The following is a 25,233-nucleotide window of genomic DNA, read 5'->3' as shown; positions in this document are numbered from 1 at the left end:
TACTACTGAACTAGAAAGCTTATTCTTCAGCACTGTAGTGTGTATGTTTATGTGTGCAGTTGTAGTGCGACTACATTCATTTGTAAATGAATGTAAGGCAAAGTAGGCAAAGTAGTTTCAGTGAACAGTTCTATTGCCAATTTTGAGTTCATTTAAACTTTAGTATGATGCCAGAGTGTTCAACTTTGTTTGGGACTTGAGAAACAATTGTGTAATGTATAAAATAGAATTGAATTTATAGTCCTGCATGACTATACTAACTGGTTCTGCAGAGATAATAGAAGATAATGAACGCTGATAAAAGTTGAATAAGATGCTGCTGTTCTTGTGTGGATATTGGTGCAGAGCAGCTGTTAAATACCTGTCTGTTTCTCTAATGATCTTCTGCATTGAGCAATGAAAAGTCTCCAGTAAAGGCAGTGTTCATGTTCTAAACACTTTATAGTTAGGCTAGAGCATAATTGATATTGCGAACATATGAAAGAGAGGGGAAGAAAACATGATGGATAGGATCATTTATTTTGCTGAAATCCAAGTTCAGCATTTTGGTATTTAAGTCTTTACCAGTGTAGGAGGTGCAGATCTTCCAGTGTAATTGCTAATAATTCTACCATAATTCTGTCTTTTTTAGATCTCATTTGAAACAACTGTTTTTGCACCACGATTGTTCACAGATGCTCATTGTCATTTATGAGAATTTTGACCTTTTAAGATCTGGAAGGAAGAAAAAAAAAGAGGATTGAGCTGAAAAGTGCACACTTGTATTTCCTGAACAGATGACTGAGATCTCTTTACTGACAGTCAGGGCTGTTATTTTTGAAAATAAAAATAAAAAGGATTTACTGCAAAAATGTGTAATGGACAAGCAATAGAACTTTCATTCTCCTGTTAAACTTTAGGAATCACTGAAATGAATGCATATTTGCATTCAGGAACTTGATAATGATCTGAAAATTAGCGTGAGAAGAATTTTCCATGAGAACTCCCTTTCTGATGTCTACTAACACTTTCTTTTAAAATTAGTCTCTTCAGCTTGCATATTTTTCAGTTTCTATCCTCTGGAATTTACATGAGTCTTTCTAAGTCACTAATCTGGAATTTTTAGTAGTCATTCCTGGTTGGTATGCCATTTTTTAGTCTCTGACTTGGTATTTTTTGTCATGTCTCTAGTTCAGCTATTTCTTTCATTTTTTCAACACTTATGACATTGAAATTAATATTTAAATGTATGCGTGATGGTAGTCTTAAGTAAATATTCTCTTGCTGCAAGTACAATAGTGTAAAATACTGTACATTTGTTCAACTGCAGGTCATGGTTGTTCTAGAATTGATTTAGCTGTACAACTTGGAGAAGAAAAAATCCATCTGCATATTAATCATTCTGAAAGTGGTTACTAAACTTGTCTATGAAATTGAATCTTTGGTCCTGGCAGTCTTAACCAGACAATTGGGCTTGATAATTTCATCCATTTCTGCTCAGTGTAAGGCTCCTTTTAAAAATGACACACAAGACAGGGAGAACTAGCCATGTCTCTTGCTGTGACTTATGAGTGTTCACAGCTCTTTCTTTGTTTTGCATTATTTGAGCACAGAAGTACTTTGTTTGGAGAAATAGCATCTAATGTAACTGGAGTTGCTTTGTGGTTTGGAACAAGCAGTCTTCAAGTGATCAGCTGTTGAGAAGTATGCATATTGCATAACAGAAGTTTGGTTTTTTTCGGGCTTTGGATTTCTTGCTTATCCAATTTTAGCCTAGCAAGCCTCCAGAATTGCCCTAATATTTATTCTTAAGTTTTCTTTTAAAACTGTGTTTTTTGGTCTCATCAGTGTCTATCTCTTGAAAATGCAGGGCACGTCTCTTGTAGCACTTCACAGTACTTGGTGGTTAAATAGGTCAGCTGCTAAAACCTCAGGTGCTGGTTCTTCAGTATGCTTTTCCACCACTGGAAATACACAATATAGCCTTCATAAGGAAGGCTGTATTCAGAGAAGTTGGGTAACAGAGCTAATTGAATTAAAAAGGGGTACTGCATGAGCAAATTAGTATATATCAAATATGATACAACTAGCTGGAGACCTTATGGGAGCTAGTTGCTGATGAATTTTCAGCTAGAAAAATATTTAGTTTTTCCAAGATACTTATCTATAAACAAACCCACTTTTTTAATCTTACTAAAATAGGAGTTTAAAACACTTATTTAATGTAACCTGAACAAATTGAGACTCCAATTACCACAGTATATATGTAACAATAGAGTTTATAGACTCTGAAATGTTTATATCCTGTCAATGGTTGTAATTTATCTGAAAGCAGAACACAGGAACAGAAATATCTTTGCTTCTACTTTGTTGGAATAGGCCTATATAATGCTAGCTTAAGTAGTGAGCAAGGCTCTTGTTTTCAAAGTTTGCTTATACTGAAGCAGAGTTGTCTTTATATTATTTAAGAAATGAGAAACCCTGAATTCTTGTTTTGGAGTTTCTGCTATAAGAATGCTAGATATTTTCAAGAGCATGGTATTTCTAAGATGTGGAAAGTCAGTGTTTTGTTGTAATAGCATATTTCAAATCGAAAGGCAATCAAAAATTATGTTTGAGATGAAGTTCTAAAATGTTAATGAACAAACTGTACAGTTTTCTTTTTTTAAAAAAAAAAGTTGTAAATGTCTTCAGGAATTTCATTTTGCCAAACTGAATGAGTTTTGAAAGCTTATTTATAAGAGATTGTTCTTAGGAATGCCTGATAATACTGGCTTTGTATGCCTTTGTGTGGCTGTATGGCTGGAGGGGTCTTAAAGAATTAAGGATATTGATTTTTTGGTCAAAAACAGTGGGCATGTTACTGATATATTTCTTTTTCCCCTTGGTATATTCTAATTAATTTTTCGTTCCTCTAGATGGAATGTAGATCTTCATGTTTCTAAATTATATGGGGCTGTGAATTTAAGTGCAGCTAGGCAAACTCATGTCTTTAATTCACTGGTGAGCCGTGTAGTTCGGCTTCATTTCATAAATCCTTTCTCATAAGGATAATATGTAGCTCTTTTGATGAACTCGAGGTTATATAATTTCACATGTGAAGAGATTTCAAGGGAAAGCTTTCCCTTAGTACTTAGATATGAAGTATTCTGCCAGAGTGAATTGCTACTGTTTCCACATCTAGCCCTGGTGTGAAAAGAGTAACTTAGTCTTTGAAATTCTCAAATCAGTTGTTACTCTGGCTATAAATGTGTGTTGCTCTTTTTTGGTTTAAAAAAAAAAAAAAAAAGCTTTTGTAAATAAGTTGCTATGTTTGCATTCTAGACAGTATCTTGATCATTATCATGTGAAATTATGAGAGATTAAGGCTGAAGTCACTATGCCTATAATCTTCAGACTTTTTCTAGAGGAGGTGCAATTTTTGTTCCTTCTTCAGAACTTCATAATTCTAAGATCCTAAATTTAAGGCTTAAATTTTGGATGGCTAAGATTAGGAGATTATAATTGGGCTACAGAAAAGCGCTTAAGATAATAAGGAACTGTAGTTAATGATGTCAGAGACTAAATTTTCCATAATTATATTTAGAATTTGTTGTGGTTTTATGATTTTTGTTACTGGTATTCCACGTCATAACGTCATGTAGTTGTGCCAGAACACCAGAATATTGACCTAGAAGAGTATAACCCATAATGTTCTAAATCTAAAAATCTTGTGTTTTTATTCACCTTTTATAATCTGTTGTTGAGCTAGGATGAAAGTATTTTTTTAGAAGTCCATGTTCATGAGAAATATTATTTTCCTTGAGTTAGAAACCTTTTTTCGAATGCTATTCCAGCTTCAAAATAATTAGCTTCCTGCTGCTATTTTGTAGTTGTGGTGAAGTTCTAGGAGGAAGTTTTCCACACAGAGGGTGGTGACGCACTGGAACAGGTTGCCCAAGGAGGCTGTGGATGCCCCATCCCTGGAGGCATTCAAGGCCGGGCTGGATGTGGCTCTGGGCAGCCTGGTCTGCTGGTTGGCTACCCTGCACATAGCAGGGGGTTGAAACTGGGTGAGCATTGTGGGCCTTTTCAACCCAGGCCTCTAGATTCTATGATTCTAGTTGGCAAAGTAACGTAAGTGTTCTTCATAGTTAAATGAGACTAAAAATTCCTCAATTGCTTTCAATTAAAATTACTTGTATGGTAGGAATCCTTAAGTTCATGTAGCTATTTAAATTAGATTATGAACTAGCTTGCCTATCATAGAAGGAATTGATCTTCACTGTTTAATTTCTGGTTTTGCTTAGGTTTTGTATGTAGTGCTATTCTAAAAGAAAATCTTATAATCTTCACTAAGCTTCAGAAAACAGAGCAAATAGCTTTTTCATTTTTCTGTTGGCCTAAAGTAAATTGTCCGTGGTAAAGGTGTTGCTGCTTAAAAATGAATGGCCCTTACCAAATGGATTTCAAATTCAGTGAAGTGATATTTCTGATCCAAACAATCAGTATTTAATACCATTATATATATGTGATGATTTAAATGATCTTTTTACTGAAAGCTGTTAATTGTGTTCGCTATTTCAGAATTAATTATAATCCTTCATGAGAGAGTTTGTTTATAAATGGTACTAGGCTGTGGGTCTGGCATTATCTTTGCTGTTTTCTGAAGAAAAAATGAGGTGTTAAGCTTGGAACGTGCAGAATAGGACTCAATAAACAAAAGGTTGTGCTGGCCCTTAGGCCATTCTGTCTGTAACCCTGGCTAGGATATAATGTACTAACTTTTCTTGGGGTGGACACATCTGTGGATTAATTTAGGATCCTCTTTCTTATTCAGAAGGGCCTGAAGACTCCTAGCATACTGGCAATAGATAAAAAGGAAGCACCAATAGCAAACCAAACTTATTTTTGTTATAAATGAGTTGAATGACTTGGTTGGAACACAGAATGCCTTAGATTGTATGTTTGAATCTTAAATAATTCATTATAGAAGGTTTATTTTTTTCAAGAACTTTCTTGTGAAGTTTTCTTGCATGCATGATTGAACTCCTTGAGTGGAAAAGAAGTAATAGCTACTACTGTTCATTTAAAAGTTTTTCCTTAATATATAGAACGCTTGTCAACACTAGAATCACTATCACAAGGTGCTGTGAAAATGCTTTAGTTGGTCACGCAGTAATTAAATCAAGCGTAAGATCAACTGCAACAGGTAGAACAGGGCATATCTGATTTGGAGAGTGAGTTGCTCCTCTGAATAGCTGCAAGGCTGTCTGAATACTGCTGTACGTCTTATTCTTCCAGTCCTCTGTTAATCATTTTTTGCCATATTTTGTTTGTATTATCTGAGTAGAGATGTGTTGTCTACCTTTCTATGGCCAAACTGTAAAAAGTCTGAGAAACCCATGGAACCATACATGAGAATAACACTTGCTGTTTTGTCAATGACTGCTTAATGAACCAAAACTTATGAATTTGTTGCATCATTTTAAATGAAGTTACTTTTTTCTTTTCTTAGGGAAGAAACCCATTTTTTCTGGAGCCAGCAATAATTATAACAGTTACTGATGGGAGTAAATTAACTACAACAAGTGGAATACAGGAAGAGGTAAGATCTGATCTCTGTTTGCAGCGTACTAAACACAGTTGAATACTGCTTTGAGGAGAAACTTATGATCCTACTGTAAGGTGCATTCATTAATAGCTTAAACTTGCATGTTTTTTCCTTTATCTCGAAGTAATTTTATACAATAGTACTGTCAGAATCTAAATTGCTCTTTTTTCTTATCACGTGACAGAAGCATGTAGTGCAACTTTGGTCTGTATAGTAGACTCAGTTCACTATTTCTTTCAAGTGAGTTCATTTAAAATATGTTAGTGGAAGAAACTGATTTATTTGAAACATCTAAATATTTAACTGATCTAAATGTGAGTACATATAGATCCAACTTAATGTAGTCATTTCCCAAAGAAAATTGTTGCTGGGCAGTATATGAAATACATTGTTCACAGAAGGCTCTTAAAGTGATTACAATCTGATCAGTAATATCCTTATAATCAAAAGTAAGAGTGGAAGAAATATATTTCAAGTTAAATCTGTAGTACAGTTTTTAAAGCACTAAAAGGCCTTAATATATTGGATTATCTGCTTGAATATCTAGCCAACTCAGAATCAGTTAATGCTGAGACACCAGACTGTTTTAGCTTAATGACTGCACTGAATTATTTCCTTAAAAAGATGTTAAAAAAAAAAATAATCAGGAAGGATGGCTTTGTGTGACTGTCTTAGTATCTATTTCATGCAGTAGAAAAACAAAACTCCAAATTCATTTTCCTTTCAAGGGCAAGGCTAATTTTCAAATGCCTGTCTTGAAACTTAAGAGGAGTATTCAGACTTTTTATGTGGTACACCACATTTGAGTATACAGAGTAATTTATCAGACATTATTGTTCATCAGTTTCTTGAACTTCTACTCTGTTAATACTCTATTATATTGCATTCTGATAACACTTACAGAAGTTGCTTGTGTGGAAAGTGATATTTGAGCATTTTTGTAACGTGTTTGACATAGAAGGAAGACACTTGAATGACTTGATAATTCTATATGGACTACTAACAAATAGACATAGCCAGTAACTGAAAAGGCATGCCTGGATCCAAGACATCAAGTAGGTTATCTTTATAAAACTTCTACTGTGTTTTTTAACCTTCTAAGTTATGAAGTAGAATAGCAACTTCGTGTTAACTGTAATTTGGTGAGCAAGTGTAAACTAAAGAGAAGACAAGCTTTCTACAGTATGTAGCAGCACTCTTAACAGCAGAATATGTGTTTTATTTTTGAAAGATAAAACTGGTCAAATAGTCATGTAAATCCTTCCTTGAGGATGAGCAACTTCAATGTTGAATGACAAAGCTGTAAAATCTGGTACTGACATCGTGGAGTGAGGGTACGTAAAGGTGATCAGTGGGTACTCAGCACTGGTGAGGCCGCACCTCGAGTACTGTGTTCAGTTTTGGGCCCCTCACTACAATAAAGACATTGAGGCCCTGGAACATGTCCAGAGAAGGGCAACGAAACTGGTGAGGGGTCTGGAGCACAAGTCTTATGAGGAGTGGCTGAGGGAGCTGGGATTGTTCAGTCTGGAGAAGAGGAGACTCAGGGGAGATGTCACTGCACTCTACAACTGCCTGAAGGAGGGTTGTAATGAGGAGGGATTTGGCCTCTTCTCCTGGGCAACAAACAGGACCTGAGGAAATGGCCACAGGAGGTTTAGGTTAAACATAAGAACTTTTTGTCTCAGAGTGGTCAGGCACTGGAATGGCTGCCCAGGGAGGTGGTGGAGTTGCCGCCCCCGGAAAAGTTCAAGAGGCGTCTTGATGAGGAGCTGCAAGATTTGGTTTAGTGCTTGTGGTAGCAGTGGTGTTGGGAGGATGGTTGGACTAGATGATCTTGTAGGTCCTTTCCAACCTTGTGATTCTATGATTCTAAAGCAAATGCGCTCGAGGTTGAAAATTGCACGTGTTCAGCCTTTACAAGAGAAGCCTAAGTGTGGGGGACTGTCTTACTGCTGCCTGTGTGAAGCCAGTAGGAAAGATGAAGGTAACTTTTTCTTTCAGATGGACATTTGCGTTCTTACCAATGAAATTGGCTTTATTACTGTTGTAACGTTGTCACTTGCCCTACTATAAGCTGTCAAACTCTATTTCAGAGCCTGAATTCTTGGCTGAATTCTTCGTTTGTCCTTTCCCTCCGGAGTTTAATGCTTTGTCTCAGACTAAAGACAAACGGTGCAGTCTATGCAACTCTCATCAGTACCAACACCAATTAAAAGGACTTAAGAATCTCAGTCCTTCAAACGCTGACTTCTAATGAACCAGTGCTGAGGTACTGAAAAGTGTCTGCATCAGTTCTACGTTCAGTGAGGCATGTTGAGCAGATTCTTCCTTTGATTCACTTTTATTCAGTTATAACTTAAGGAACTGAGGGACTTGCACTGTTTGAATACCATCATTAATTATAAATCTGATGCTGTAAAATCTTGGAAGTGGCATTCACTTCTGTCATGGTCCCTCAGATTTGGTCTTTGCCTTTTCCTGACATTTCCCTTAGAAAATGTTTAATTGCTTGAAAGTATTTCTTATTCCTCTTTACATTACAGAATGTTATAATTTAATGGCTAGTCAATCCGATATCATACTTCTCAAGTTTTGCAGCTTCTGGGATATCTCTCCACATCTTCCTTCTACATGTACTTCATTTTAGTATGAAGCATTAAACTCCCATTTGCAAGCATGGAACTGGCTTATTGACCCATTGATGTACTGATGCATGATTATGCAAACAGACAGCATCAGTCGTGTTATTTGTCCTCTGTTTGTTGCCATTCTTATGAATTCTTCCTGCTACAGGAGACTCTTATGGGAGGAATTGGTAATTTTGGACTCTTCATCCCAAAGCCATTGGCATTGCTACATCAAGCCCTTCCAGGATTTGTTTTAAATCCTGGCTGTAATAACTGTGACGAGTAAGGAGGCAAGATCCTCCTTACTTTCAGCAGTAATCAAGAACTGTAAATACTCAACAATATTTTTAAAAGTAGCTTTTCCAACTCAAATCTGGGTTTCTAATCTACTTGTGCAACAAGTAGGTGATGTATCCCTTTCTCTGTGTGTTCCCATGCTTCCTCATCCAAGTTATTTCTCTTAGCAGTTGGTGGGTTTTCAGTATTTGGTGCCAAGGCCCAGAACACTTGAGATGAGATGAGAATACTGTGCAACTATTAGCTGAGTGTGCACTTGCTTGTAGTTAACATAGTTAGCATTAGAACAGCAAAATCAGTCATGTCATTGAGATGGTGTCTCTGTGATCTGAAACTATGTCCTATAGAAGTGGTTTTCTGTTTTAACTGCAAATGATAATACAGAAAATAATAGGAAACCGATGCTGGCATTTCCTAAGGATCTGAAGTAGATATTCTGAAGGACTCTTATCAGCTGGGCTTGAATCTTGGCTGTTCATCCTACTGTCCTCTAGTGGTGGAATACTGAGTATGCTTGGAATGTTATAGATCTACTTGTCATGGGTACGACAAAAACCTTCAGGAAAAAGTAGAGTTTGTGTATACTCTTACAAATAAGTCTTGAGATAAAAACAAATCTGTTTCCCAATACTAAGTTACAAGGTTATGAGGGCACTTGTGTGTTATTCAACACAGACAACCTTGAAGACCATTGTTGGTAAATAACTTCTTTTTCACTTGTTTGTTCTATCTTTCTCTCAACAACCAAAATGAAGGATAAAATAGGAAAAGATGTGAAATGTGCAGGGAAAGAAAATGCAAGCTGCAGGTTTCCGGCCCACTTTATTTTCTGTTAGGTATGCAGTTGTTGTGGTGCTACAGTAAATACGTGTTAGTTTTGAAGGATTTTTTTTGTTTGTTTCAAAACAACAGCAACAAAACCTATGAACAGTGCTGAGTGTGAAAAGACAGAGCTTAACATTTCTGGAGTATGAAGCCTGGTTTGAATCTACAACTTCTCCAATAACATGGATGTTAAATTTAACAAAATTAGACTGTAGGGAAGAGAGTGAGGACATATGATGTAATACTGCTGGCTTTGCATGTGGTCTTAGATTTTAAAAACATTTCTGGTAGTAATTTGTGCATGTTGCAGTGGTCTGCTGCTGTGACCTGCTTTGTTTTTTTGGGTTTGCTCACTTATAACCAGCTGAGCTGAAAGAAGGTTTTGTAGTCTGAGATGCACTGAACTCAGAATAGTGCTGGGGCAGGGTCAGACAGGAACCCTGTAATGTGTGCTGCCTGGAGAGATATAGTGCTGCTATGAAGGTATGTTTTGCCAAGGAAATGTGCTCTCCAGAACCACTAAATCTTACTCATCTGTTGGCTGAGATCTGTGTTGGAAAGTTTATTGACTCCTAAATAATAGTCCCAATAGATGACTTTGTGGTGCTTACAATTGAATCTTACTATTGGGATTGGACGCTATTTATGAAGAACCTGGCTATTCTTTTAGCTTTAAGTTTCCTTTCTTGAGCAGGTTTTGGGTTCTGTTTGCATAAAAAGGGGGAGGGCATATATGAATCAGTAATAAACCACATATATAGTCAAGTACCCCTTGAGCAACTTCCCATCAAACATTTGGGGAAAATGGTGCTCTTCAACATGCTGTATGCTTGTAACAGCAAAAACAGATTCAGGAGGAATTATGAGGTGCTCTGAGAAGGCAATATTCTGATTCCTGCTGACATGCTGAATGGCTTTGTCTCATTTCTATCTGGATTTGAGGTTGCATAAAGTAATTATTCTTCGAAGATGGAGGCATGTATTTTTCCTAATATGACATGCTTGCAAATAAATAAGCAGAAATAATTTGTTTCTGATTTGGTAACTAAGATCTGTGCTTTCAGTTTAAACTTTAAAACAACAAACAAAAACCCGAAACATTTTCCAACAACTTTTTGCAAACTCTTTAACCAGTCACTGTGAACTAAAATGTATCTTTGGTGGACTTGCATCAAATTTTGAAACTTGATGCTGAAGTAGAGATAAGATGCAGGTTTGGAATTTTTTGAATGCTGTGTTAGGAGGAAAACATTTGAGTTTTATCCTAGCAGCTGTTCTTGGGTTTCTGCTTTTGGGTTTAACCCTTTCACGTGGTGAGGTAATGGAACTGTTAGTATTACTTGGCCATTGTTCTGGGGATTTTTTCCTACCCTCGTGGCTACATTGCTTTAACGAAGCAAAGATTTTGCTTGTACTGATGGTGGCAACATCTGCTGGGGGTTTGTCTCATTTTTCTGAAACCTGTAATTACTTGTTATAAGCCTAGTTTATCTGTACAAGTTCTCTAGAGTTGATTATTTTTTAAAACTTTAAAATGTTTTGCTCCACTAATTTGTGCATAAGGTAACTGCAAAAAGTGATGTCTTCTGAATGCCTTTTAAAGCATGGATTTGTTTTCTTGTTTCAGTTAACTCTAGTTATAATTGTACAGGAATTTGAGATGTTCTGATGATCTTTGCTTGTTAATTAATATTTTTGCTGTATTAACAGTGAACTATGTTTGAAGTTGGAAACTCTTGAGTTGCTACTATTTCTATTGGTACCTAAAGCAAAATGAATGATCCCCATCTATTCTGTGTCCCTGGGTGGTATCTTTTAATATTAGTAACTAAAAATCATTTAGTTCTTTCCAGATAGAGGCAATACAATGGCACAGCAGACAGTTCTTCCTTGTGTAGATAGCTGTAGCTATTGTTATTGATTATGTATAAGTAAGAACACTTTAGATTTCGGTATTGATTTCAACCTGTTGTTTACTTAGAGCACTGAGAAAGTATGAGTATGACTGAGGGATGTACTCAACTTAGCTAAAGTCACTCCTTTCTGATGCTATGACATAACCACCACATTGATTTGCTTGAAGTTATTTGGATCAGATTGTCATGGTAGCTGGATTGTTTTCGGCAGCTATACCCAAGTTATGCTTCTTCTCTAGTAGGCTTAAGTTAAAAATAGCTTTTCACTTGGCTATGCCTTTTAACTTGAAGAATCCACCAGAAGATAGCTGACAGTAGGCTTATTCTGCAGAAAATTAGTTCTTACAGATAAAATTCCAAGAAGATATTCTGTTGATTCTTAAGTTTATATTCAGAAGGTGGAGGTTCCCACTCAGTTTGTGGTTCTCAAGTTTTTGCCTCATCTTGTCCTTAAATTTCTTTGAAGTGCTGATTACACTAAGTTTTGCTTGTACAGCAGCAAAAGAGAATCATAAATAGCTGTGGAAAGGTTATAGCTGTGTTTATAAGTGGATATAGGTTTGCTATCACTATGTAACTTGATTTATTTTTCAAGTAGCTACTCACAGATTTAAATTCCTTTTCAGCTCCACTTACCTCTCAATTCCCCTCTGCCTGGGAGCGAGTTGACTAAGGAACCCTTTCGATGGGATCAGAGGTTGTTTGCTTTAGTACTTCGTTTGCCTGGTGTTTCATCACCAGAATCAGAGCAGATGGCAGGGGTACCAGTGGATGACTCTGCAATCACACCGATGTGTGAAGTCACAGGAGGTAGGTGCCCTGGCTTCCTTTGACAAATCAGTGACTTAGAAAATGAATTGAACGTGGCTTTGTTAATCAGGTATGTGGGGTGAACTCTTACTTGCTGAAAACTCAGGACTTGATTACAATAAATCTAATGACCCTGATTTAATGCTTCAGATGTAACTTGTCTTGGAAGAATTTGAATCTAATTCCTTTAGCATTTTATTGGAAAAACGTTTTTAAAATTCTCTTCAGTATCATAATTAGAAATTATAGCAGTTGAGTCTGTAGTATATTCTGTCATACTTTAAACACTCCCCATACTTTTGGCTTGCTTTGATTAAGATATTTTTTTTTTTTAAAGAGAACGCACAATGCAATGCAGGATTTCTGCAGTGTAAAATGCAGAGGAATTCTGCAAAATTGTTGCTTTTCTTGCCTTTATAACTCTTACCTGTTAGAAATTATATTCAAATTTGGGCATTAGCTTTTTAATTCCTATGTAAAATGCTTTGATTGCATGCTGAAATGTGGTGATACTTATGATCCATTGCAGAAGATTTGGTAGAAAGCAAGCAGAAGGATTTTAAACACTCCAAAAGAATCTGATTCAATTACTTCCTGGCTAACGTAGGCTTGTGCTAAGTAGTGCTTTGACTGAAATTTTTCGACAGTTGTGTTGATGTCCGTCACAAGGGGGAGCCCATTTTCCATGGATTCAACCAGGAATTTGAGCTAATGTCATTAAGGAGCTAGAACCCAAACATTTCAGATAAGATGCAGGTAGCACTATCACTGCTTCACTAGGCTGCCTTGGTCCTTAGAGTGTTTGGCATATGCTTTAAATCAGTAATCTATACCTATTTTGTTAAGTATAACAAAACAGCGGCTTTGATCTATTTAAGTTAAAGTAAGAGCAGAACACTGAGCAACTTCAACATTGGCTTTTCTGTTCCAGGTCGATCATACTGTGTATGCTCTCCAAGAATGCTGAATCAGTGTCTTGAATCACTGGTGCAAAAAGTGCAAAGTGGAGTGGTAATAAATTTTGAAAAAGCTGGACCAGATCCCTCGCCGATTGATGGTATTTGATGTCTTTCACACTTTGATATCAGATGACAATGATGATGTCAGTATAGTTTAGTGAAGTTAATATAAGGATTGCAAAACCAAAGGAAAAATTGAAATTTAGAATAGCAGGTATAACTCTGGTGTCCTTAAATTCTCATTCTAAATGTAGCCTAGGTCCATTTTGGGATGTTTCTGGGAGGCTTTTGTGGGATTTTCTAATCTTCCTTTGCTGCAATACATTAGCCCAATAGTCTTAACTGTGTGTATCAAGTATTGTCTTTAAGCATGGAGATATGAAGGTTAACTGGGAATAATAATAGGATGAGAAAGGCAATCTAATGGTTATAAAGAGCTCCAGATAATTCAACTGTGGTTCTGTAAATATCCAATGCTCACTTGTCTTTTCATCATTACTACTTTTTTGCACAAGTGTTTTTTGAAAATAATATTAACTGAAGGAGTATCATCCCTGGGAACGTAGTTCTTGAACTCTTCACAGAAGCTGATAAATGCTCTTTGAGTTTTAATACTATTTTGATTTATAAAGCATTTTTCCTTTATAGATGGACAGGTGGATATAACTAGGCCCTTTGGACCCCAGCCTTGGCACAGCTGTCATAAACTCATTTATGTTAGACCAAACCCTAAAACTGGGGTTCCTATAGGTCACTGGCCTGTTCCTGAATCTTTTTGGCCAGATCAGAATTCACCAACGCTGGTAAGTACTGAAGTTAGATAAAATAAAAGGAGGAGTACTCCTGAATTTCCTACCTAATTATTTTTAAGTCTTGAGAGATGTGCTTTATTGGAGCCATTGTAAAAGCTCTATGAACTAAGGAATGTCACATGAAAATCCATATTGCTGTTATGTTAGATAATTTGCTCATGAACAAGTAACATGGTATTCACTTTGAAGCATTAAGAAAGTGACTGTAGCAGATAAGTCAACCTAGTCTATGCGCACTGTTTGTCAAAACTCTTAAAGTACCAAGCCAGAAATCAGAGCCAGAATTGGTCTGATAATGGACTACTAAATTTTATTACCTAACATGATGTTAATAGAAAGAAGATTGTATGATCTTACCAGTTTTGCATCCTTGAGATAGTTCTGTTTGCACTATAGCTGATGGATGCAATTTCATCTACTGTTTGCTGTAACTATATTTCTAGCTTATCCCAAGTAGAGAAACTTGCCTTTTTTTTAAAGTGCTATCTACAGAATTAGTTTTCCTTGTTCTTGTTTCCATAAATAATATATGCCAGTGCCTTTTGTATGGTATGAAGACTAATCTTTAGTATAAAATATTTATTTCTACTTGTCTTTGAAAATCATTGAAGTGGAACTTGTGTGGAATTGTATAATTCTTCCCTGTCTTTCATGATGATTTTTGTTGATTTTTGATCCAAAAGTGGTTTGATTAGCTCACTGAGCTGCTCATGAAAATTATATTATGTTTGCAAAATTTACTGTGAAATACAGGTTGTTGTAGAATGATGCAAGTATGAAATTTTAGTCAAGTTTGTAGATGTGGTGTTGCTGGGATCTGTCCCCATTCCATGAACAAAAAAGCAAACCAATATAATAAATCTTGTAGTCGTTTAAAAAGCAAAAAGCCACAGCATTGGATATTGAAAAAACTGCTGTCAGAAAAAACTGCTCTGCCCTCTGTACTTCTTGTAATCACTGTCAGTAATGGTATATCTGCTTCCTTTCACTGTGAAAAGTTTCTATGATTTGTCTGCTACTGTGGATCTTGATTGACATTGCTAAAATAGATCTTGCCAAGTGAAGAACTGTCGTTCCAAATCACTGAAAACTTGAAGCTAAATTGCAAGAAGATGTGAAAAAATACTTTGCTCTCGTAGTGTGTGTACCTCTCTCATAACTGCACAAAACATTGGATTACTGCACATGCAGCTAAATTCCTGTAGACATCAATTGAAATTCCCAACTGAACCTTCCCTATGCAATGTGAGGGAGCTACATTTGCTTATAGTGTTTCAAGACTTGTATTTCCTGACTTTTATGACTATATAGTGCTAGAACTTAACATCCTGTTTACTTAAGAATTTGTAGTCACATTTTTCTTTGCCCCTGATACACTGTGGAGTTATCTGAAATAGGCTACCTCAAAACTGTTTCGTATAATGTAGATGGTACAATCAAGGCATTCTTAAATGTATGCAAAAGTCTGCTAATGATTCTGTTGGTACATCAACATGTAAATGGCTGCTCTTACTGCTTTGAGGTAAAAAATAGTTTTGCTGTCCAGTCAAAACTTATGGGACTACTCAAGTCTTAGCATTCAACTTCTTTTGCAGCCTTTTTATTCTTAGTATAACTGCTTCATGGCTTGGTCAGAAACTCCGCCACAACTATTTATTGGAGGCATCTTCTTTCAAGAGAATTGCAGTTCCTTCAATTGAGTGGGCCTCCTGTTTTGTGTGCACTTGGACAGTACAGCCTCCTCAGAGTGGAGATACTCAAGGCAAGACCAGCTCTGTGGACAGATAACATTTGGCTGGCTCATCCTAAAAGGAAGAGACTAAAGTTTATAAACTTGTAGGAAAAATTACTTTCAAGGTGAGGTGTTAGGAAGGTCCAAGAAACTCTGTATTTCCGTAGCTCATCTTACGTATTTATTAGTTGACTTCTTGTAAAGAGACTAAATGGAAGGAGACTTCCCAGGTGAGATCTTCCTCAGATTCTAGTAGCCTTGGAGGAGGTTAAGGGTAAGTATAAAAGCTTTAGCTCCTCTCCTGAAAGTCCTTCAAAGTAAGGCATGTGGTTCCAAATTTCATGACATAAAAATTTGCTGCCTCTGTTCAGCAAAAGAAATTACAAGTGTTAGCAACTTATATCTGAAACTTGAGATTGAAAGGCTTTTTCCCTGTAATTAATAAAAAGATTACAATTAAATTGCCTCAATTCCAGTTAAAATGTGAGTTGCTATAAACTCTTCTCATATGAATCACTGTAATTCAGTTTGAAATTGTTAAATATAAAATTTGCCCAGAAGGAGACGTGCTGTTAAACAGAGAAAATCAACAAATATGAAAGTACAAAGCTTAGTTCTGCAGGGTCAAAGTGGGCATGCCCCAAAGTAGTGTTGAAGTCCACGCAGGGATTTACTTCCATTTGTACAGTTTTTGTGTATATGTAAGAAATTTTACTGTTGTAAACTTAGTAGGTAAAATGATTAATATTTAGAAAATTAATTTCCAAGATGTTTCACGACAGTGCCAATGTCAAATGATGTGCTTAGGACTTATAAGTATGAATCCTGTATTCAGTAGGCTCCTTAAATGTTTGTTTTTAAATAGTCTATTTTGGCTGTCACAGTACAAAGAAGCTTTAGTCATTGTATGCAGACTCATTAACAGTGGAATGCTTACGTTTAGCCACCTCGCACTTCTCATCCTGTGGTGAAATTCTCCTGCACTGACTGTGAACCGATGGTCATTGACAAACTGCCTTTTGACAAATATGAGTTAGAGCCTTCACCACTGACCCAGTTTATCCTGGAAAGAAAATCCCCTCAGACCTGCTGGCAGGCAAGTAGAATACACACTTAAATGAAGTCTCTATAAAGCTATTTGTCATGTAATTTACTCTAGAATCAAATTAGGATGTAATCAGGATGTAAAACTTTAAATTCACAAAATACATCAAAATGTGCTTAACTTGTAATGTGTTTTATTGCAGGTGTATGTGAGCAATAGTGCAAAATACAGTGAACTCGGTCATCCTTTTGGTTACTTGAAAGCTAGTACAGCCCTGAATTGTGTGAATTTATTTGTGATGCCTTATAATTATCCAGTTCTTCTTCCACTGCTAGGTAAGTACCAGACTATAAAATCTTTAGTAGTAAGCAACTGAAAAATTGATCTGGTCTAAAGAGTTTTATCCAGCTGCTGACAGTATTAGTCATACCTACAGAAAGCTAGAATGCTAAGCAATTTCATCCATGATAATATTTATTTCACTAGTAAACAACTGTTGTGATCTCCCTGACTTGTGCCGAAAGTGCAAGAATAATTTATGTAATCATTCTTTTGGAAATGTAGTCTCACTTCTTTTATATTGGTAGCTATTATTCTCAATCTATCATCTCATTTATTAAATTGATCAGGTTCCATCTTTTGGCTGCAACTTTAATCTTTTATGTGTTGATCTCTTGTGTATATTTGGTTTAGTTGTATATATGTTAAAACAATATAGTTAAGCATTAAGGAATTAGTATTTTCTTAGCATTTCTCCTACTAGGGAAAAAAAAAAACCTGTCTTTCATTGTGTCTCTGTTTTTCATAACCATCAGATGACTTGTTTAAAGTACACAAGGCAAAGCCAACATTAAAATGGCTGCAGTCATTTGAAAGCTATTTGAAGACAATGCCTCCTTATTATCTTGGGGTAAGATCACTTGGTTTTCAAGTTTCTATTTTATTAAACAGCTATAGTTACCTTTCCAGTATGGGTGCTTTTTTTTTTTTTTTTTTTTAACCTATTTCAAGTAGAATATATATTTTTAAGAGAATAACTGGACTTCTATGTACAGTGATACTCTTTTCACTGTAGTCCTGTGAGAAGACTTGAAATTTGAGTATAGCAATAAAATTCAACAACTGTAACTAATAAATGATTTCTGTTCATGACTGATTCAGTGTGAATGGAATGATACTTATAAACAACAACAAAAAAAACCTGTCCTGAAAAATCTGTCTTTTGTTTTTAAGGACTTCATGTCCTATCTGGGGCAGTTACTTAAAGTATGTATGTAACGCTTGTAAAGTTAAATATGACTTTGCAATATATTCCATGTTTCAGCCTTTGAAGAAAGCTGTGAGAATGATGGGAGCACCAAACCTTATAGCTGACAATGTGGAATATGGACTTAGTTACAGTGTCATTTCATATCTCAAAAAGTTGAGTCAGCAGGTAATGTTGAAGCACAAGAGCAGTAAAAACTTGTAATATCAGGATAATATCTTAAAATACTCAAGTTCAAGAGTTTTCAAGGAAAAAGAGCAGGAAGATCAAGTTAATGCCTTCCCATAAGCAATTAATAAAGAAGTATTTTGGTTCTGTGATTTGAAAGAAAACATTTAAGATAAATTTAGAGTGGGCTGTATAGATAGATATGGAGGTACATGTTAAGATCTCCTGTATTTAAGGAACATTTTTACGTGTACAGTTAGTAGCATATTTTTGTCCAAAAGAAAACATGTTATCTTACTCCAGCATCTTTTCTGAAAATAGGGATTTGTACTTAGATGCATCTGAATCAGAATGTGGCTTTTGAAATGGAAAGTGTTCAGTAAATGAAAACTGAACTGACATAATCTCAAATAAGTATACATACAAAAGTTGCAAGTGACCTTTTGTAAAATTATGAAGTTGTTGATGCTATTCAGAATAGTGCATGTATCTCTGCCTAGTCCCCTGCCCCAGCTAAGGCATTTCTGCCCTGCTACCTTTGCTTTTTTGTTGAGCTGTGCATGTTAAGCTTTCTTGTGCAACATAATGGAAGAATGCAACAGGCTTGAAATTTAATAGTAGCGCAAGTACTTCTCACGTAGCTAACAAGTTCTTACAGATCAGCTTTTATTAAAACAGCAAAAAAAAAGTGGATATAAGCTATTATTTGACAGGGGAGCAAACTTGAATTCTAGAGCATATTCTAGCAAATCATGGTCACATTGCTCAGTGTTCTACTAAGTGAACTAATCTCTCAATCTAGCCTTTGTGGACTCTTAAGATGCTGTGACATACACTGCAAATTGTACACAAAGCTTTTCTCACTTCTGAAAGATTCTATCAGTACAGGCACAGTATTCTTAAGTACAAATTCAGATTTTGAGTAGTCTGCAAATTTATATAAAGCTGCAAAACAAACACTGGCAAATTGTCTTGGCAAATTCTAGCTCTTTGTTCAACTGTATTCTGCCCCAAAGTTGGCATTTATGAACATGTTTAATTTTGGTACAAATCTAACAGTGCTGGGGGTGAGGTCTGTCTGGTCAAATAGGATTGGGTATTTTCATGTATTTCCTATTTTTTTATTTAATGTTATGACTGTATTGAGCTTTTAGAAAGCTGATACCATTGTATGACTGATCACAACTATAGCTGTGAGAGAATCAGTCTTGAAAGCTAGCATTTAGCTCTTGCAGCAGAAAACAGTTTGAGTACAGATAGACTTGCAGAGAATTGCCAGTCAAATTATGACTTATGAAAATAAAAGCATTGCATGCATATTGGTGCTTAGTAATGGGCAGCAGAGGGAGAAATATGCAGAAAACCTAGGCACAAACTGTTCACTATATTTGAAATTGTAGTAAACATTAAGTGGTTTTGTACTAAGCACTCCTTAAGCACTCATCCTGGTTATGGTCGTCATAGTGTGTTAGCACATTGTTGAATCTTCTAGGTAGGAATTTAAAATGAATAAGTGACTAATTCTTTTGAGAGCATATTGTCAATTTTATTTATTTATTTATTTTAAATTAAGGCCAAAATAGAGTCCGATAGAGTCATTGGCTCTGTAGGCAAAAAGGTAGCGCAAGAGACTGGAATTAAGGTCAGAAGCAGATCACACAACCTGTCTATGGCACATAGGAACGATTTTCAACATCTGCTACAGGGGATTACTGGGGAAATTCCTCATAGACCTCTAGACTTCAATATGAAGGAGTATGCTGGGTTCCAAATAGCTTTGCTGAATAAGGTAAGCACCACTGTGTGTAATGTTGTTATTTTCAATATACTACCATTGAAATGCTAGATATTGTTCCATGCATTGTGTTAATTGAAACTTTAATTGCTGAAACCGTAGGATTTGAAACCTCAAACTTTTAGAAATGCTTATGATATACCTAGAAGAAATCTTTTGGATCAGTTAACACGAATGAGATCTAACTTACTGAAGAGTACTCGGAAGTTCCTCAAAGGACAAGATGAAGGTTAGTCGTGTTTGCTTTTTTTTTTTGCCTTTGTGATATTGCTTTTATTAAATTTTGAAAACTCCACAAATATTTATTCATAAAAGCTTAGCAGCCATTTGCCATTAAACTTGACTTTTTTCCTTAGCTAATTGGAAGAAGAACAGCTGGGTACAGAGGATGCAGATTCACTGCTCTGTCCTTTAGTCTTAGGAGACTTGGCCTTTTACTTATGGGTTCTTTGTTCACTTATTTTTTTTCACCAAGTTTCATGTTGTATGTAAGAAAACTTGAGGGGATTTTTGAACATTAAGATCTTTTTCTATGTAGGAAGTATTTTGTGAACAGTGGAAAGATGAGCTTACTCACTAGGTGCTGTCAGTGTGATTTTTTTCACCCTTTAGGTCAACAGGAGTTGTATAATTGTTTCATTTTCACTTTCATTTATGTCTTCTGGCACTATGTTAGAGCATCTAATGAATAGAAGATGATTTTAAAAAGTGGAGAAAATGGGTAATGCAAATGAAAGTTGCATTATCACTTGGTCACTGTTGTTCATCTGACTTAAGTAGTGAGAGAACATCATTTGAAATCAAGTTGCTCTTTGGTGAAGGGATTCAAACACATCAAAACTTTACAATTATTTTCTCTGCTGTTTTTGGTGGCTTGTGTTCTGCTTGATGAAAGGCTTAGAAACTTCAAATTTGTAAGTTTTCAGGTCCTGTAGATTTTGAGACTTTGATTCCAGTGGCAAAAAAATCACTGTTGCTTCAAGAACGTGCCAGTCTCAACAATTACATGTGATGTACCCAAAATTGGATAGATGTCTATCAAAGCTATGTGCAGCATGGCATTACTACTTTGCAGTACTGTAGGTTTTGTTTGTAGTAATGTTTTAGATAAAATTTATTGCAAGTCTTGTTTTTTTTTCCACCCATCTACCTGTTGAAAAGCTATGGGACACTCTGGAAAACTAAAATCCATGCATGACAGCTATTGCTTTTTCCATGTCATGATGGAATACACGACAGATTCATTTAAGCAAGCTTTCTGCACTCAAAGCATGATGTTGTAAATACCAATTAGGTGAGAATAATGGTGAGTTTTGCATATCTACTCTGTTAATGCATTTGATAAAAGACTGAAAATCTGAGATGTTAATGTGGATATAGGCTGAATTCCCATGACACTAGTATAATATATTAATAAATCATCCTTTTACAACAGATCAAGTTCACAGTGTACCTATAGCACAAATGGGAAACTACCAGGAATATCTAAAACAAATCCCTTCTCCACTCCGAGAGCTTGATCCTGATCAACCCCGAAGGCTCCATACATTTGGCAATCCATTCAAATTGGACAAAAAGGTGACTTTTCCATACAGCTTTTTTAAAAACTTACTGTTGTGTCTGCTGCTGGTTAGACTATTCAAAGAGTGAAGTATAGGAGAAGTATTTCCAAGTATTTCCCAATTTGGGAAGGCATCTTGTACAAGGATGTTCCTCAGGTGTTTTTCATCAGTGTTATCATATGAAGAGCAGTCTTTATTAGAAACCAGTGTTATGCCTTCAAAGTGCTGTATAAATGAAATATTTGTCACTGTAGTATAGATAATACCTAATCATGTTTCATTTGCCATTTGAGAAGCTGATAAGTAGTGGCATATTGTTCATTATTGCCTTATAAGCATCACCGCATCAGTATTCACAACATTTTACATTATGTATTTCTGGATTGAAGTTCTAAGCATTCTACCCATTTAATACAGGGAATGATGATAGATGAAGCAGATGAGTTTGTATCAGGACCTCAAAATAAGCATAAAAGACCTGGAGAACCAAGTATGCAAGGGATTCCAAAAAGGCGTCGGTGTATGTCTCCCCTGCTCAGAGGTCGACCACAAACTCCTCCAGTTGTGAATAACCACATTGGAGGAAAAGGACCACCATCACCAATCACACAAGCACAGCTTGACCTTGTTAAACCTATTGCTGTTCACAAAAGTAAGTGAATTTTTGTATGTGGAGAGTTTGGTTTTTATTTAATTTTATGTAAGAAGCTTGTTTATATAGAAAACTCATTGGCTGATTTCCCAAATAGGGCAAATTTTGGAAATGAAGTATTGAAGTGTGCAGTGGGGGCTTATCACATAGCCCTTCAGACTGAAGTCTCTCTTATGTGAACTTCCCAGTATAAACAATGTATTTCCTGTATTAAATAAGGAGACAATGTAAACAAAAGGGTGTTCTTTTTCCTGCAGGTTTACAGGCTCCAGAAGTTATCATGACGTGAGGTTATTTTGAATTTCACTGTAGTGCAGTGAATTTATTTTTCTTAGCATTGAGCTGAGGTACTCTGTAAAAGTCTTGCTCTTGCTGTCCAGTGAGCAACAGTTGTTCAATAAGTTTGTCAGTTCACTAAGTTTGTCAGTTCACTTTAATAAGGAAAGAGAAGTATGCCGTAAAAGTACATTTTACAGGTTCATTCTTTGCTTTGTTGATAATACATTTATCAATTTTCCCTTTCATGTGAAGAATATAGCTGTGATTTTATTAAGCCATTAATTGACAGGAAATAAACTAATGTGCTCATTATTACAACCCTGAAAGAACAACCAACAAATGTTTTCTTGTGCCTGGCAAGTATAATAGATAAGCAGAAGCATAGTTTTAGAGGTATTGATGTTTGTTATAGTTTCAGTGACCTCTATCAGATCATAAAGAAGGTAGAATTTGTAAATGTAATCTGGTTTTTATTGTATTTTTTTCACTTGTTTTTAGCATCAGAAGCTAATAATGAGATTGCAATGGATGATGTGGTAGAGAATCATGTTACAGACTCACTTTCATCAGATGATTTCCCAGATGCTGTGGATTCTGAATTTTCAATGTCTTCTCCATTCAATTCATTGGATCGATCAGCAGCTCATATAGAGGGTGCAGACCATGAGCATATAGGGAATAACTTGAATGTTGATGGATTTTTGGAGAATCATGATGAATCGAGTAGTAAAGAACAAAATACTGAAGATAGTTTGCCACTATCTTCAACCAGCAAAGGGAAAAAAACAGTGCCCTGCAGAAGTTCCAGGGAGATTAATATGGAGCTGAGAGCACAAATTATGAAAGAGATCCGAAAGCCAGGAAGAAGTAAGTATTCCACATTCCTTCATTAAATGACTGGCATGAGAGCTAGGCAAAGAACTAACATTGTTTTACCTTCAGAAAAATGTTAAACTGTGAGAGTGGAACAGAATTGAAAGCTAGATAGATTTGTTTTAAAGCATCTTATAAAAACTTGCTGGATGAATGATTAAAATATCACTGAATCTGTCAGTATTCATGAAAGTAATGATCTTCATTATTGATACTTGAATTATAGGTATCCCAGTAATACCTTAAACACCACCGTCTTATTATGGTTTTTAAAGTTAATGTTGATATGTGTTGTTATGAGCCTGGTTTTTAGATGATCTAACTTAAAATCTCACAGAAGCTGAATTAATTCTCTTGCCCTTGTTCACATGAAGCAAAATGTTAGAACAGACATCTGTTTAACTGTTTTTGCTCTTATTTCTTTAAGAATATGAAAGAATCTTCCTTTTACTGAAGCATGTACAGGGAAGCTTACAAACCAGACTGATATTTTTGCAAAATGTTATTAAAGAAGCTTCAAGGTAGGTCACTGAATTGTATTAATCTTATAAAACTGCACCATCTACTGCTACTCGTAACAGCTTGACATCCACGCAGTCCTTTGTCTTAAACTTCCCACACAATGCTTTGTACTGTGGGTAAATAATTTTGTAGAAGAAAAAACACTGGAAATACACAAGCTTCCTGATGCTTTTTGCTTCATACTGTCTTAATGTTAGTAGCTGTAACTGCTAAATCATCACAAGATTAAGTGAACAGTGGTGTAGGAAGAAAAGTAATTAGAAAATCATTTAACTTCTGGGGTTCAAATGAGAGTGTATTGCTAATTTGAAAACTTGAAGACACTGTGCTTTACTATGAATAAAACTTTCATAAACAGTTCAAATTCATTATTCTGCATCGACTCAAAATCTTGTCTGGTTCTGAGATCCAGATGTGCTCTATGAAGATGTGTCTGCTCTTCAGGTTTTCTTTAGAAATAGAGTAGTTCTATTTCTACAACCTCAGGTGGTAATTTGTCAGTAGGAAAAAGAGTTTGGAGTTTTAAAATGCGTGTTGTTAAACCAGATAGACAGTTGTCCTTAAGGTGTCCTTAGACTGTACTTGCCTACCCTGCTATGTGACCATTCAGAGAAAGGAAAAACAGGAAGTTATGATTGGAATCAAGAGTGTTGGATTTAAAAGGAATTAAGGATTTAAACATTATTTAGGCTGTGTAACTTTGAGGATTGCTTGAGTGAATAGTTTTTCATCCTCCTGTGTTTCCTTAGAATTCTTTTTTTTTTTTTCCTGTGGTATTATTGCTCACATCTTGATTAAATAAAAATCAGTGATCGTTGTGTAAAACTGTGCTTGGGAGTTCAATGTACACTGAATATTGGACATTTATAGAGCTTCTCTAGCATTGTACTGCCAGCACAGTGGGTCATATTGATTTAGATAATGTTTTTCCTTTAGCAGTAATTCTTTATCGTGCTTTTGCTTGATCTCTCTCATGTTTTATCACCTGTCAAAGCTGTTCCATAGTCTGTAGATTACACATGCTTCCTCACTGTCACCAATATGATACTGTTTCTCCTGTAGTCTTTGGCAGCCCTTAGTGAGGTTGGAATATTTGTGCCTCTGAAATTTGACTCTTTGGAGCCACTGTAATTCTTGTTTCTGTTGCACAGCTTGTCTATTCCAGTATCTCACGTTGACTCTTTGCCTACAAACTTGGGAGCAGTTGTCTTGCTGTCAGATGCATCAGATCTAAATCCTGTGTGTCACCATAGCCAACAATTTTTTCTATCTACTGGTAGAAAAACTTGCCAATTTGATTTCTTTTGGACTGTTGTAAATATTATTAGTTTGTACGTAAAAGCAGCTTAATCCTTCCCTCCTTTTTTTTTTCCTCCTAGGTTAGGTGATTATAATGCAGTCATGTTATCCACCTGGATAACACTACCTACAATCTCTGTGCAGTTCTGTCTCTGGGTGCTTCTGCCCTTATCCAGGCAAGCTATCACTCTTAACCAAAATTCCCTGCTCCCTGTAGG

The 25,233-nt window shown here is 35.9% G+C and overlaps 1 protein-coding gene across 2 annotated transcripts in view; it reads left to right on the top strand.

Moving 5' to 3' along the window:
* INTS6 (integrator complex subunit 6) overlaps positions 1 to 25,233 on the top strand; it is a 42,014-nt gene that overhangs the window by 13,639 nt on the left and 3,142 nt on the right. Inside the window, exons 4-17 of one of the 2 annotated variants that reach the window (XM_042839147.1) lie at positions 5,477 to 5,566; positions 11,867 to 12,050; positions 12,982 to 13,107; positions 13,658 to 13,812; positions 16,497 to 16,649; positions 16,801 to 16,933; positions 17,414 to 17,508; positions 17,923 to 18,033; positions 19,607 to 19,822; positions 19,931 to 20,057; positions 21,264 to 21,406; positions 21,808 to 22,042; positions 22,820 to 23,188; positions 23,622 to 23,715. In XM_042839147.1, the coding sequence (XP_042695081.1) occupies positions 5,477 to 5,566; positions 11,867 to 12,050; positions 12,982 to 13,107; positions 13,658 to 13,812; positions 16,497 to 16,649; positions 16,801 to 16,933; positions 17,414 to 17,508; positions 17,923 to 18,033; positions 19,607 to 19,822; positions 19,931 to 20,057; positions 21,264 to 21,406; positions 21,808 to 22,042; positions 22,820 to 23,188; positions 23,622 to 23,715 (2,231 nt within the window). The remainder of the gene's footprint in view (positions 1 to 5,476; positions 5,567 to 11,866; positions 12,051 to 12,981; positions 13,108 to 13,657; positions 13,813 to 16,496; positions 16,650 to 16,800; positions 16,934 to 17,413; positions 17,509 to 17,922; positions 18,034 to 19,606; positions 19,823 to 19,930; positions 20,058 to 21,263; positions 21,407 to 21,807; positions 22,043 to 22,819; positions 23,189 to 23,621; positions 23,716 to 25,233) is intronic. The other variant, XM_042839148.1, reaches the window with a different exon arrangement.

The sequence above is a fragment of the Centrocercus urophasianus genome, unplaced genomic scaffold (genome assembly GCF_019232065.1).
Source record: "Centrocercus urophasianus isolate 14NV4802_14NV808 unplaced genomic scaffold, USGS_Curo_1.0 seq_9, whole genome shotgun sequence".
Lineage (NCBI taxonomy): Eukaryota > Metazoa > Chordata > Aves > Galliformes > Phasianidae > Centrocercus > Centrocercus urophasianus.
Note: the sequence above shows the minus strand (reverse complement) of the source record. Positions and strands in the feature narration are given on the sequence as shown.